The following is a 15,442-nucleotide window of genomic DNA, read 5'->3' on the forward strand; positions in this document are numbered from 1 at the left end:
ATTGATAGATCCCAGAAAGCGGAGGGGTTAACATCCCCAGAATTACGCCCAAGTCCAAAAGTCCAAGCATCAAATAAACGGACCGCGTCAACTGATTGTCGCTCTCCTAGGCTCGTACTATTATCAATCAACCCACTTGATCAACCAGACAATTAATGGCCATCCAATGAAATGAACCAGACACTCATCCACAAATTAAAAAAGTAAACAAAAAGAAATCTTATTGGTAAGTGGGATTAAACAGAACCAAGCTTGTAGTAAATCAAATCTATCAATATCAACATTAAATTTATAGAAACTTTCACTATTTATATGTAGTGAGTAATAAAGCTCATACCTCGTGGTCCTTGTAATACAGAGATGAACCAATTGATTAAGCATATATTTGAGTAAATAATCAAAATTAAATAGGATTCCATGAACCCCTTCATTTGCTTTCCAATATTCCTTCGCTCGCAGCCATTGTTCTTCAAGAATGTAATGACCCAATCCAAAGTAGATTTAGTTGGTCAATCAAAAGTAATGTTCAATCTAATATGGACAACCCATATGCAGTTTATCATCACATATGAGCAAATAATGTAGATTGCGACTGTCAGTGTCAATCAATAAATGGTCATCAAAATACAGCAATAAATACTAGTAATGTACAAGTCCTGTAGTAATAAGCATGGAGGAGAGCTTCACTTCTTGTGTTTCGCTTTTGAAAGAGTTTTGACCAAACCTTTGGCAATCTTCCAGAACCAAAACATGTTCATGATTGCCAACATATAAGGCACCACGAGCAGGCTGTAAAAGCCGAGAGGAAAGATTGTCTTCACCTGATAGACAAAATTAGAAGTACGAAAATTGATTCAGGCACTGGATACGTCCGTGAAATCTTGAGGAATCAGAAAGCAAAAGCTAATTACCTCATCAAAATGGATCCACATGTGGATAAAAAAGAAGATGAACAGAACAACCCTTGCTAACTGCAGCACAATCATTACAGAGCATAGTAAAAACTGCATTGGAGGTACCAAGAAAAACAGTTCCATAATTCCACTATAACCACTCTTAATCAGAAACAGAGAAGATCATGACTGTGTACAACCATTGTTATGCACATCCACTATACAACAACAACAACAACAACACACATTATCCCACTAAGTGAGGTCAGAAAATCAATTAGCTGGATGACAATATATTTCTTAGTACATTGTCAAATTCTAGACTGCATGATCAATCTCTTCTATAAGCCTTTTGAGCTCAAGAGAACCACCAAATAATTTTGAGAACGATTTTCTGAATAAACGAGTAAAGAATGAAGGAAATTGTCCATATAAAGCTTCATAGTCATGCATTCAATATTCAGTTTTTAATTGTTCTCAGAACCCTGGTGACAAACTTCGTTGTCATTTTTTCCTGAATAAGGCTCATCCAGAATCAAAAAGAGGAAATTACAAAAAGAAGTACCAAAATGAAGCCATCTGCATGACCACGAACAATTCATTTAGGCATGCAACCTATCCAACACAGTATTTCATGAGAAGAATTAAGATCAAGAGTATTAGACAGTACCAACCACCCAAGGAACAACATAATGCCATTCCCAATGTAGAGTTTCGAGCTTTTAAGACCAGCATTATCCAGGTACCTGTGCATGTAATAAATGTAATAAGTAAATAAGCAAACGTTGACCAGGGTACAAGAAAGAAATTGGATTCCCGAACAAACCATCTTAGATTTACACAAGGAGTAGTGCTTTCAGTAAAAAGAACCATCAGTATGTAAAGCTGTGCTTGACCACTTAGTAGAGAGAGGATAATGGAAAAGATGGACAGTCCATGGTGGAGAACCTACATATAAATAAAGAAAGTTGTTATACCACTTGAAAATCGCATCATAAGGATATTGAGTTCATTTATCATAAAAGGAAAATGATGTCTCAAAACCTAGGTTCGGGACTAATGCACAACATTATAGCAAGCAAGCTTTTATTCATCCACTTACATATTCCATGCCCCCTAAAGCCGGAAAATGCCAAAGAATCATTGCAAGATCTGATAGAAAATAACCTATAGAAATCTGCAAAGAATACAAAAGCAAAGGGCACAAATAAGCCAATGCCATAAAGAATAAGTCATATAAGTAAGGGAAATAATGACAACAGTGCCCAATAACATAAAGCTTATTATTGAGATTGAGACAGGAGATATCAAAATAGAGAAAGAGACAGAGATTATGACAAAAATATAAAATAGAGAATTAGCCTGCAATGCAAAAGCAAAAGAAAACTACAATAGAGCTCCAAAAACTTTCTCAGGAAATATATATTTCAAACTAAAACAGAATGTGTGCCTGTGTATGTGTTTCAAAGAAACACCAAAAATGGGCATCATAGATGCTAGAAGTTAGAACATTATTTACCTCAAAAATAAAACACTTCTGAGGAAACCAACTGGATAAGCAGAGTGCAACATCCAAGTGTGCACAAGGCCAATGGTAATAAGTACAACTAACAGCTCATTTGGCCTTTTTCATTTGGGTCCTACCGTGCAGATTATATGACAAAATAATTGCCTATTCCTATGGGTCACAGTTCAGAACTAAGCAGTGCACCATAAGTTTGCAAAAACTAATTTCCTCTTTTTCCTTCCTTCGTTATTACCATATGCTGCATGTGCCTGGATCTAGTGCGAACAGAAAATATGTAAAGCACAACAAATTTGAAAAATTCAGAAATCAACTTATGTGAAGTCAAATGGATGAAAAATGAACCAAGTTGATAATATTCAAGGGACAAAAATGAGATCAACAACCAAATCCTGTCTGCATCTTCAACTTACTCCCAATACAGTATTTGACAAAATAGATGATCTACTAACAACTGGACCGTCATCCAAATCTTTATTGAAGACATCTGACATCATAAGGAGGTAGAAGGATGCATATGATACAAATACAGCATGGACTGTTGAGAACCCCCTGTTTTTCAAAAGGTGCTAATGTTTATGTCAAAGTTCAAATATGGATATATTCAATGAAAACAGGAATCATTATGTAAAGGCATTTCACCTGTTGTTCCATTCAGTTTTTTGTGCAGTGTTCAACTTGCCATATCCCTCAAACAATAGAGAGCTCACAAGAGCGGTTAATTTATAGACCTTCAAGAAGGAGGGAAAGTGTCAATGTTGCTGAAATTTATAGATTCCTGGTATCATGGAAATCCATACTGCATTAATAAGAAATCGTTATTGTAAAACCAGCATTGCTAATACTGCAATTTCAGCCCAAATGCTTTCCAAAACTTGCCACATATTGACCCTATATCATAGAGAAAGCATTTGTTGATACATGTGAATTGCTTTGAAAAATGTGAACCTATAGAAGTTATTACTGATATTGCTTTATGCTTTATCACCATATATCACACAACTAAGAAACCATATATAGCAACATTATAAAGAGTTCCCGTTTCCAAAATCATACCAACAATTTGGCAAATAAGAAAGCTCTAGCACTACAAGTAATTCCTATAATATTAATTTTACATTCCTGCAATGATCCCCTTTGAATGACAACAGCTCTGATCAACAAATAGTCTGTTCTCTCTTATATTCTGTTGACTTACTTACCTGACAGTCAGTTATCTCCTTTTTTCAAGTTACTCAACGATTTAAGTATTACGGAGCATAAAAGAAGGGGGGAAACGACACAGCCTTTTGTTCACTTGAAATATTCCGCATCTTTTGTGTTGTAACACTGCAACATGCTCTTATGGCAATAGTCGGATAATATAACAAGAAACGGGAAAGGAATACATCCAACTAAATTTGACCTATATGAAATTAAATTCGATAAGGATCACGGAGATAAGTTGATTAGGGGTAAAGTATCTCCGTTCAGCATTTATACATCACTAGAAAAGCCATATGCAGCCCTCACTTCCCTTTTCTGCTGAAGTTTTACGCCATTCCTATTTCTATTCCCTCGCCATTAAGGGGATAAGAGTTCCCATTTTAGCTAACCTAGACATTGTTTCCCAAAGCTTAAGAATTTAGTCAAAAAAACATCGCCATGTTAAACAGAAGTTCGCTACACTTACAATAACACAGGAAATGATACCGGCCAGGACAGATGCCAGCCAATGGAATTCTTTGTGTCGACTATCATAGTCATATGAGGCTGTTGAACCAGAGAGGAAACCGAAAGAAAATGCCACTGCCATCCAGTCGCCTTGCTGAGATTGCTATATCAAACTGTGACAAAGGGTAAAGAAGCCATATATGGTCAGCTAAGTTCAAAGTCTGCCGAAGCATGTATACAACGATGTAGTTGAAAGTCCCATCAAAAGAGTAAACAAGATTAAGACTCGGGTATAACACGTCTAAAAGAAATATAATTTGTTTAAACACATTTCCGTAGTCTAACCCATTTTATATTATTTTTAGCACAATATGAGCACGACATGCAAAATATGACACCGCCACAATTCCCTTACCCAGTTGAATGAATTTCTTGGAAAACAAACAAACCCATCAGAAAAAATGAAGAGAAGAAATAGGGCAAAGTCGCAAAGATGAAGGCATTTCTCACTACATATACGAGTCCAAAACTTGCAGCCACCAATAACAAAGATAATAGGTGAAACAATGAAGTTTTCCAATTCTTTCAGTCGGTCAGAGAGTCAAGCAGAGCACAGCCACGCGGGGCAACAAAATCTGCCCGAAGAAGAAGCAGGGAAGCAGAGGAGCAGAAACACGCACAGAAAGAGGATAAATGGGAATTGGTGAAAACCATATTTACTTACTGATTGTTTCAAAGTTGCGAGAAGACTGAAGCCGCATACGCGAACTGGTGGCTGGCTGAGCGTACTGAATAAGCAGGCAGAGGCAGAGAGAATAATAATGAATAAAAAAAAATTGAGATAGGGAGGGAAGACCATAAATATCCAAATAGAATCTTACTATTACTGTATAAAAAAGAACCTTACTGGTATTATGATATGAGACTCACTTTCTTCTCATATCGGGGCATCAATAATCTTCCCTTCTCGGAAAAAAAACGGTGCCATCGGTTTTGTCATTTGCTGACTGCAGCTGGAAGTGGGAGTTGAAGGAATGGAATTAATTAATGAATTGATTGATTGGATCAAATTTCGCTTTAATTTTAATTTAAATTTTAATTTCTGTGGCAAAACTTTTGCTAGGGTTTATTTGGGATGGTTCGTACGCTAATGCCCCATTTTTCTGGACTAGAACCACAAAGCCTTTCCTCGAGTTCAGATGCAAACAAAGTCCATTCTTTTTTGGTGTGAGAGTCCTTTCGTTTTCACAATAACTGAAGCACATTTGGAGAAGAAGACATTTCTATCCTACAGCAACAATCTCTTAAAAACTCGCATCTGATCTCGAGATTACCCCATCTCTTTGTCAATATGGATAATTAAGCGCAATGTTATAATTGAGTTCTCATTTTCCTTGAAATAGCCTCACATTCTCTCTCTCTCTCTCTTTTTATGCCGCTCTTAGCTTTTTATTCATGGGCCCATACTAACTTATATTCTTTTTTTGCTCCTAACTTGCTTGTTAATGGGCCCTATAGTCAGGTGTTTGAGAATGTGTTGGTGTTTTTAAAAAAGAATTGTATAATGTATGGTGAAAGTATTAGATCACAAGGTGGAAAGTGTGCTTTTTTGTCTCTATTGCCTGAAAGTGGAAAGTGTGTTGATGTGCTAACAAAATAAGCTATGTGGATAGTTATATAGTTGTGTGATATCAAGCCTGCAATTTTTTAGTTAAAAAAAAAACTACAATGGTTGGAAGTTACTCCTATTGTTTTACTGGGAAAATATTAAATATCACTTTACTAATGTATTATTGTATATAAAATATATCAAACAAATATTCTGTTATCCTGAAATTATCTCTTTTTTGGAATTCGTGTTATTTTAACAAATGATATACCATGACACTTTTTCCTTCAATCCGTCCAATATCTAAGCTCTCATATTTTGTGGTGGTGGGTGGTGGATGGTGGATGGGGGGATGTTATCGTTTGATTTTTTTATAAAAATAAACAAATAAATTCTAATCATGATCTAGAAAAGAAGTTATCTCGATGCACATTTATTGAAAAGAATATGAAAGGAATTTTTTTAATGAATGCATTAAACAGCGAGCATTCGCTTTTCATCAATAAGATTGAAAGAAACAGAGTTAAAAGTTGAAATTCTTTTACAAAAAAATAAGAGTATATAATCATGAGGTTCATTCAACCCTCAAAAATCCGAAAATGCGCAATGCATGACACGAGACAAAATCTAGTTGATAATTGATGGGAAAAATGATAACTAGTTTCAAATATTGTTAACCTCAAGAAGTTCATGTTATTTCATCACATTTTTCTTAAATTTTAATTCATTTTAGTTCAATTATATATGTTTTATTGCCTAAATTAGGAAAATATGTATTTTATTTTGAACTTGTGTTTTTGGCTTTAATTTGATATTTTTAGCTTAATTTCATATTATTTATTTGAAGTTTTGATTAGAAGCATTTCTAGAGCTTTGTAAATGTTTTTAGAAAGCTTTTAGATGAAGAAATCAAGAGCAAATGAATGATTTTCATTAGCTGTTAAAAACAGTGCAAAACTGCCAAAATCGTTTCAAAGTCGTGACTTTCGTTCACGACTTTTGTCGCTGTCAAAAAAATGTTGTGTTTTATTTATCAGAAATTAGTTGGCTAAAATACATATAAGCTGAGAACTCGACCCATAACGCATTCTTGAGACTTTTAGACACTTTTAAAGCTTGGTTGTGCTAGGGTTTGGGTATTGAAAGAGTTGGAATCAAGAGATTGAAGCTTTGAAGACATTTGGAGCTCATTTTCTTCGATTTTTCTATTCCTCTTCCCTTCCTCTCGTTGTAATTTGAAATGGATCCACTTATTTGTATATTTGTAGCCTGTGGATGATTATGAGTACTAAACCCTTTGTTCTAGTATTATTTGGAACCCTTGTATGGATTAACATTATATTTCTCCCCTCTTTTTGTGAGTAATGATATATATATGTGTGTGTATTTATTTTACTCTTTCCTTAATGCTTCTATTTGATTGGCCACCATTTAGATGTTGGGTTTACTTAATTGATACTTGAGAGGGCTAGGTTGAGTGTAGAACTTGGGTAAAATTGTGTAAGAACTTGATATTTGCATGTTGAATGGATGGTTTTGCTAGTAAGATAGAGATATACTTGCTAGCCTTACATAGCCACGTTAGGGTTGGTGTGTTTAAAATTGAGTTTTATTAATTGTAATAAGAGATTGAGTAATTAATTTAACTAAACACTTGTTCATGATTTGAGAGATTGAGTAATTAATTTAACCCTAAATTAGCACTTATTTTCATTAAAAGCATTCATGAGAGGGGTAATTTTGGTTCTAGGTCCTAAATTGTGTTGGAAGTTTCTGAATCACTCACTTTTTTTTATTTTCTAGTGTTAGTTTCATTTGCAAAATCATTTGTACCTAACTATGTGTAGCGCAACTTAATCGAATTTACTAGTCTTTTGCTTGATCATTGTTTTTGAACAAATCCTCAAAAAAACGATATTTTACTTTATTATATTACTTGCTACGACTCGTGCACTTGCGGTGAGCAACAAATAACAAAGTAATTACTTATATTTCAATATAATTTTTTAAGAAATAAATTATAAATATTTTTTTCATTAAAAATGTAAAGCATTTTTTAGGATTTAAATGTTAAAAATATAATGCATTTTTGCCTTTTCAAAGTATGATTAATATGATTTTTTTCAAAAAGTCTTTAATAAATAAATCACTTTATATTTATTTTAAAATGAAATACTCTATTAAATTAAATAGAAATAAATATAAAAATGATATTAGTTCAAAAACAACTAACTACTTTATTTGGGGTGTCATTACTTATTTAGTTAAAAATATCTTAATTTTTTCATAAAAACAGTATCGAGATTGATTTAGAGTACACGTTAGAGTTTTAGAATTTATGCAGGCGGCAAGTTGTGGCATGGATCTAGTGAACAATTAGGGTGCTCAACATCATAAAACACAGCGTTGCAGTGTTAACTCCCCCCAACCACAAATTATTTTTATAATCATAAATGAATATTATAAAATTATTATTTTAATATTTATTAAATAAATAATAAATATTAACCTGTTAAATTTGACCTTGAGATATAATTTAACAGTTTCAAGTGATCATTTAACTTTGTTTTACCAAAAAAAAAACTCTGTTAATGTCGTAAGAAATCCATAATGACTGTACTTATGTATATAAAAAACATCTAATTTCAAAGTTATCTTTTCCTAGCCCTATATTGAAATGCAACCAAGCTATACTGAATACACACATGCAAGAATTTAAATCTTTTGAAATTGGAATTGATGAATTTTTTATGAAGTTTTCTACTTTAAGAAAGAAAAGAATAGTTTATATTTAATAAAAAATAATAAAATGAACAAGAATACTTAAAAAAAGAGAAAATACGTAAATTTACCAACCCCAGCTTCAAAAGACTTAAATCCCATATGCAAAGCACTAAAACAGAGACATTTAGGATGCAACTTCTTAATCAATGCTAAGGTAAAAACGTTTGAACTAGATTCCTAACATCACTAGGATAAAGTAAAATGTTTTTAATGATCCAATAGCGTGCCAAAATCATGGTTTTGATGCCTTTTTGACTTAACCAAAGAAGCAATTAAAACTCAAAACCTACTAATATAACCAAACAAATCCTTACTTGTTCAGACGGGAAAACACTATAGAACAAAGCAGAAATTCAGCTGTTATTGTTTAGCATGCATCTCAAGCAGTGTGTGTCCGAAACCTGACATCCAAGCTTACAAAGAAACAAACAAAACAAGATGGCTCTCGAGTCTTAGAACACATTGGCGCAGATTTACAAAGCACCCAAGCTTATTACAGTAATTATAACTCAGCTTTAAGTGCAACCCTCAAGTTTCAACTTTTCATCATCATCACACATCTTGTTCTAGTACCCTCCTTGTTATATAAGCATTCAAGCGGTCAAGCTCTTGACGATGCTCGCTCACCACTGCACGAACCACATCCCACCAATGGATACCATGCCCATCATCCCCATATCGTTAATCACAGGAATGTGTCTGATTCTATTGTCTGTAAAAGGAAAAAAAAGGGGGGGGGGTTACATGATTCACTTCCAAGTTTATATGATCTTTTCTTAATATTCCTATTTAAGACTAAAGCAACAACGTACCTGTCATCAGTTGCATTGCTCGCAGAACTTTGGTGTCAGGTGTGACCGTAATAAGTTTGTTCTACACACACACAATGAAGCATTTTAGGATTCATGAATGTCAAGATTCACAGAAGACAAGTTTATGTAGCAAAAAAATATTGTCGTTTAGATCATAAGGACACGAGCTTTACCTCTCAGTCATGATATCACCACCTTGGTGGATTTGGACGATCTGCCCTGCACAATGATCTTCCTGAGGTAATCTGGACAAGAAGATGACAAAAGGTTTCACTCAAATGACCGAACAACAAGCCCACTTCAAAAGCACACTGCTTTTCATAGACTGGATCTTAACAATGTGCAAGACCAGATGCAAAGATGGACACAATTTTTGGCCCAAATAACAGTGCCATTTTTTGAGTTCCTTGATTGACTGACTTCACTCTTACAGAAATCAAGTTCCGCTATTGATTTTGAGCATTTACAGGCATGAAGGCACATTTGTCTGAAATTATTCCCCCTGAGAACAGTAAGTATCAATTTTGCTATTCCTTCCTTCTCCATCGTTTCAGATCCAACTATGCATCTCAAATTAATTTTAAGACAATCAGTATCGATGACGGAAAATCCTAAACATTTTTTCAGAAGACAACCTAACAGGCTAACATCTTTTAATGTACCTAAGTTATCCATAGATAACATTTCCAAATCTCATATAATGGACCTGTACTCTTTCTGTTATAATTCCTGCAACTGCCTTTCCTGCTTCTGCTCCAGGTTTCACAACAACCAATGCTCCAACATTGTGCTGAGTCATCTGTTATTTAAAATAAATGAATTAATCCGATCCAAACACCAACCATGTCACCGTAATAAAACTGCAGTATAAGATCTGATATGTATACCGATTTAACAGCATCATAAACAGTGTCATCAGTAGTGCACCAAAGCCAGGAGCCATCTGCACTCTTGCCTTTTGCTTTCAAGATGTCGGCAATCGTGGTGCTTTCAAAAACCATGCTCCTCCATACGAGGCAGGTGCAGCAGACTCGTACCGTGAAAAGGCAACTGGCTGCAGCAGGGGATTCACCATGCGAACTCGCTGCAGAACTGCATTTTTTATGATGCTACCATGTGACAAAAACGATCGCAGTCCTCCTTGCATTTTAACTGTCTAATAGAAAGAGAGATTAGTCCTCTTAGAATTTACATATTTGACTATTTTGTGAGGTAAAAGCTATAGCTCACTGATGCACTTATTCAAGTCCTCCTTGCATTTTTAACTGTCTAATAGAAAGAGAGATTAGTCCTCTTAGAATTTACATATGACTATTTGTGAGGTAAAGCTATAGCTCACTAATGCACTTATTCGTGGGATCTGGAAGCAGCTAGCTCCCACATGCAATTATGCACTCACGCAGTACAAAAACACGAATTACATGCAAATCATCCAGTTCACTGGGAAGTGAGGTTTAGAATGGCTTTGGAGCCACATAATACAATATTCAATTGGTACACAGCAGTTAAAAGTGGATGCATTAAGTCAAATTAGACACAAAATTTTACATTACAGAGATTCCATGTTTTAAGAATTTTGAGGTGAAAAGAAGACGGTGAATCAAACCAAAAGGATAAATAGTAAGCCAAAAGGTAGGTAACAGCATGACACGGCGTTGTAAAGCTAACAAGTAATCGCTTAAAGCACGAAAAAGGATTCCCACAGAACAACTAAACAACTTAAAGCACAGCCGGAAACATACAAGCGTTCAGCTCCACAATCAAGATTAATTTGGCTAGCTTGATATCAATCAGAGAAATCAAATTCCAAATTCGAAGAATGAAAACGTTCAAGAAGTTGAAAAGATGTTGACAAAAAATATAGAACTCGCTGCCCAGAATAAACAGAAGGGGTAAAATCCAATGGGCAAACTGAGTAAAATGCTAAGATTACATTTCCCCTCTTTTATGTAGGTCATATTTTCTTTTTTTGACAGAGGAGTGTCACGGATAGCTTCAGATGTCTTCACGTGAACAAAAAAGTTTAGTTCAATGCTATTGAACTCTACGGGTCCCTGGATAATTCATAACGTGGCAAGGTAGGTAGGTCATTAACACAACACAAAGCCCGCATGTCAGCATCAAAATTATAGCAATAACCTTAAAGTGGACTCATGAAAGATCTTTCCCAGCTGATCACGATCAACGAACCTAAAACATCTGAGAAACGGACGTATAGGCTTTATGATCACCCAAAACTTCCAATTCCATCTCAAACCGATTTTTTTCGAATTTTCTGGGTGGAAACTCAAAACTGATCTGTACTCACCTAATTATCCAAGTACCAGTATCCCAATGAAAGATTGGTGTATATAGTCAGAGAATACGATACAGAAAAAAGAGAAGAAAAAATGATAAGGACAAGCGAAAATTTCTACCAGTTCATAAATAGCTGAAACATCAAGGTTGAGAATGACTGAGAGCCAAAGGCGATAGAAAAGAACCATACCTGCGGAAACAGATCCGAGAGGCGGCGAAGTAAGGAGGGGATGGAAATGGCAGAGACCCTAGACTGGTACAGACTGCTTCAGTTCCGTTCTTTAATCCCTCGAAAGCTGACAAAAACCGTGACGTTGACGTCATATTCTTACCACTTTATAATGTTATCCATTTCACTGTTATTTATATATTATTCTTATAACAATTACCACAGTTATAGCGATTTGGTAGGCCATCTTGTCTTGCCTGCATTATCCGCAAACTTCATTATCCGCAAACTTTTTAAGATATTGAGGAATCTATTTCAATGTTCATGAGAGAAAAGTGCAGAATCACGGCAGGCCATCAATAATTTTATCTTTTTTTAAAAAAATTCTGGTATACAAATTTTAAATACGAAAATGTAATCAAACTTCTACAATATTCTTTTTCTTCTTCCTGTAAACGACCAGGTATGTGAGTGTAGACAATTGATTGACAACATAATGGACTAATATTTTACAATTTTAGATCATTCTTGATTCTTAGTAGTTTGCTAAACCCACCCGGGGTCCCCCCCCCCATTAACTTTTAATTGTTAAACTTTGCTTCTTTATTTTTTAAAATCAGATTCCTATATACATATCTATAAAAAAAAAGTATTTTATATAAAAAAAATGACAAGTAAAAACACTTAATTTATAGAGTAGTACGTGAATATTTTCTTAACATAACCTCTGAATCTCTTATATTTTTATTTTTGCCCAAATATGTCATATATTATAATTTTAAAAAATGATAGAAAAATCTCTTTAAATCATCTAAATAACGTATTGATTCCACCAAATGGCATAATTTCTCTAAAGTCTCGAGAGATATTTCTATCATTAAGAAATTATAAGAAATGATAATTTTTGCCTTTTATTCAAATTTAAAAAATTAACAACTTTCTATTCACAAGTTTTGTTCCTATATTAATAATTTTATTTCTAAATTCACAACAATTCAATAGCCATTCACAAGTTCAGATTTGCAGGTCTTGATATGCATCATTCACAACTTTTCATTTATAATTTTTATTCTTATATTAACAATTTTGTTTATAAATTCGCAACAATTCAATAGTTATTCGTAACTTCATATCCGTAGGTCCTGATATGCATTAAGTGTTGAAAATTTGTAACTTTTCATTCACAACTTTTATTCTTAGATTAACAACTTTTGTTTTTAAATTTACAACAATTCAATAGCCATTCGCAACTACACATCTGCAGGTCCTAATGTGCATCAAGTGTTAAAAAATCATAACTTTTCATTCATAACTTTTGTTTCTATATCAATAACTTTTGTTCGTAAATTTGTAATAATACAACAAGAAATTATAATTTATTAATACCTTTTGTAAATTGACTCAATCAATATGGCTTCAATAAATGGAACACGTGATTTTTCCCTTTCGTCTCCAACACACACATCCACATCTCTCGAAAATCCATTATTCTCTACCAATTTTTTGTAATTCAAGCCCTTATCCCTCGTCAAATCTTTCTCCGCAGCACACACACTAGCACTCTCTTACAATTTAGCTTTCTCAAGTTTAGATCCTTCTTCGGTTAACCAACGGATCATTGCCCCCTAACACACTCGAGCAAAGAAACTTCCATAGACGATCCAATTTTGCTGCATATGCGACTTGATTCCATTCAGACTCTGTTAGTTCCTCGCTCAAGAAAAAATGTTGCAGTAAAATTAAAGTTTCTAATGTCAGGTTCAATGGTTTTTTTGAACCGACCTGATTCGCCATGTGGTGTGTGATATTATCACTTGTACTATCCCTGGCGAAGATCCCCTTCCCTGAATCAGTGACAATGAAGCAAAAGAACATGCACTAATTGAGGCTCAGGGCTTTTGTTTTATTGGAGGGCAGTGTGGTCATTTCCTTTAATTTCCCAATGATAGAAAAATCCCACTGGACTCCAGGAGAATTATGCTATTTCACGAGACCAATATGTCATTTAGATAATTTAAATGGATTTTTCTTATAATTTTTCATTCATTTTTTTTAACAATTATAACTATAAGGATAATGACAAATTTTTACTCCTTAAAAACATTTTTAAGTGGTTAAATGTTAAAAAATATACAATGTTTTTAATCTTTTAAGATGTAATAGTTACTTTTTTTAAGTGCCCTGTTGAATAGATTACTTTATTTTTTTAAAGTAAAGCACTTTATTAAATAGGCGTAAATAGTAAAAGATAAAATTAGTTTTGAAATAAGTAATTATTTTATTAAAAGATAAAATTTAATTAGAATGTCTTATATTTTTAAATGGATTGAGTATATAAAGTAAAATGATTGTTATAAAAAATGTGATAAGCACGCAAAAAAAAAAACTTGTACTGGACACGTGTAAGGTGGAGCAAATTTAGTAATTTACTTTTCCTGTCTCAAATATTGATGTGGTGATAAAAATTGGATTTGGATCGCATGGGGATTAGTTCTGTTTTAGGAATTTGGACAGGCCTGGATCGTGTTAAGATGCATACAGTGTATCGGATCAATTGATGTGATGGGACCCGGGCCTTTTCTTTTTTGTGGCCCTGACGGAATCCTTTTATTCTTTTTTTTTTCTTTTCATTTTATTATATCCTTATTTCTCAATAAGCATTCAGAATTTTTTATGCGCAGAATTCCCACCGCATCAGCATTTGCAAAAGGTGACGACTTTTATTTTATTTTTATTTTTTGTATAATAAATAAAACAGCAAAGTTGCAAAGCGTGTCATATACACGATCAATCCAAGGGTCTCCGGTTTTATTGACTGTGCTCGTGATTATTATTTATAATTTTATAATATGTATCGATGATTGATTTTTCTTGGAATATCCTTCATGGAAAAATTTTTGGTTCAGAAATTCACAAAAAAAAATATATATATTCCCTCCAATCAACTTATTGATAACTTAAAAAAAATAATTTATTTTATAAGTCATTGAATTGATAATGATATTTTATTTTAAATAAAATATTTAAATTACTTTTAAAAAGTAAGAGAAAGAAAAATAAAAAAATAATATTTTATAATTTTTTTTGAGAGTTATATTTATAATTTTATTAAATTTTATTTTTATATTTTTATTGTATTAATATTAATAAAAATAATTTATAATAAAATTGGAGGGAGTATCTGTCTATTTAACCGCGAAAGTTAAATGACACACACGAGTCTGCTTAGGGACAAAAGAATCTCGTTATTAAGTTATGTTCGCATGTTCAAAAGGGATGCTGAGTTTCATCCACAGGTCAAATGAGCAGCAAGTAAATGTCATTTGCGAACACTCAACAGTGGTGCTTGCTTTGATTTTACCCATGGATGCCAAGTTGCCATCGTGATCGGTTAGTTAGCTGTTGAACACGATTCCCTAAATCAGTGACAATGAAGCGAAAGAACACCACTAATTGAGGCTCAGGGCTTTTGTTTTATTGGAGGGCAGTGTGGTCATTGCCTTTAATTTCCCATGATAGAAAAAATCCCACTGGACTCCAGGAAATTATGCCATTTCACGAGACCAATATGTCATTTAGATAATTTAAATGAATTTTCTATCAGTTTTCGTTCATTTTTTTAAACAATTATAAACTTAAGGATAATGACAAATTTTTACTTCTTAAAAAATGTAAAACATTTTTTGAGTGATTAAATGT

The 15,442-nt window shown here is 33.6% G+C and overlaps 2 protein-coding genes across 5 annotated transcripts; both read right to left on the reverse strand.

Annotated features, from left to right (window-relative positions):
• Positions 1–384: 384 nt before the first annotated feature.
• Positions 385–5,372, reverse strand: LOC129319001 (uncharacterized). 4 transcript variants are annotated; one of them, XM_054964033.1, is made up of 10 exons: positions 5,002–5,372; positions 4,796–4,859; positions 4,091–4,244; positions 3,061–3,149; positions 2,832–2,970; positions 1,996–2,070; positions 1,720–1,841; positions 1,564–1,639; positions 912–1,004; positions 385–821 (listed from the first exon to the last, which is right to left on the reverse strand). In XM_054964033.1, exons 3-10 carry the CDS (start codon positions 4,211–4,213, stop codon positions 684–686), a joined length of 855 nt encoding a protein of 284 aa, XP_054820008.1. In that variant the 5' UTR covers positions 4,214–4,244; positions 4,796–4,859; positions 5,002–5,372; the 3' UTR covers positions 385–683. The 4 variants fall into 4 exon arrangements, with proteins under 4 accessions (XP_054820008.1, XP_054820007.1, XP_054820011.1 ...); XM_054964032.1 differs by having other exon boundaries at positions 4,979–5,371; XM_054964036.1 differs by having other exon boundaries at positions 912–971; positions 4,979–5,354.
• On the reverse strand, positions 4,657–11,889 carry LOC129318339 (CBS domain-containing protein CBSX3, mitochondrial). The gene is given in 11 exon segments (XM_054963065.1): positions 4,657–4,706; positions 4,796–4,859; positions 9,038–9,109; positions 9,112–9,176; positions 9,277–9,337; positions 9,469–9,521; positions 9,988–10,075; positions 10,164–10,271; positions 10,273–10,290; positions 10,292–10,432; positions 11,765–11,889. Coding segments are annotated over 10 exon segments (711 nt in total). The 5' UTR covers positions 10,424–10,432; positions 11,765–11,889.
• Between the last annotated feature and the right edge of the window lie 3,553 nt (positions 11,890–15,442).

Source organism: Prosopis cineraria, unplaced genomic scaffold (genome assembly GCF_029017545.1).
Source record: "Prosopis cineraria cultivar Desert tree isolate PC_DT_omini unplaced genomic scaffold, ASM2901754v1 PC8, whole genome shotgun sequence".
NCBI lineage: Eukaryota > Viridiplantae > Streptophyta > Magnoliopsida > Fabales > Fabaceae > Prosopis > Prosopis cineraria.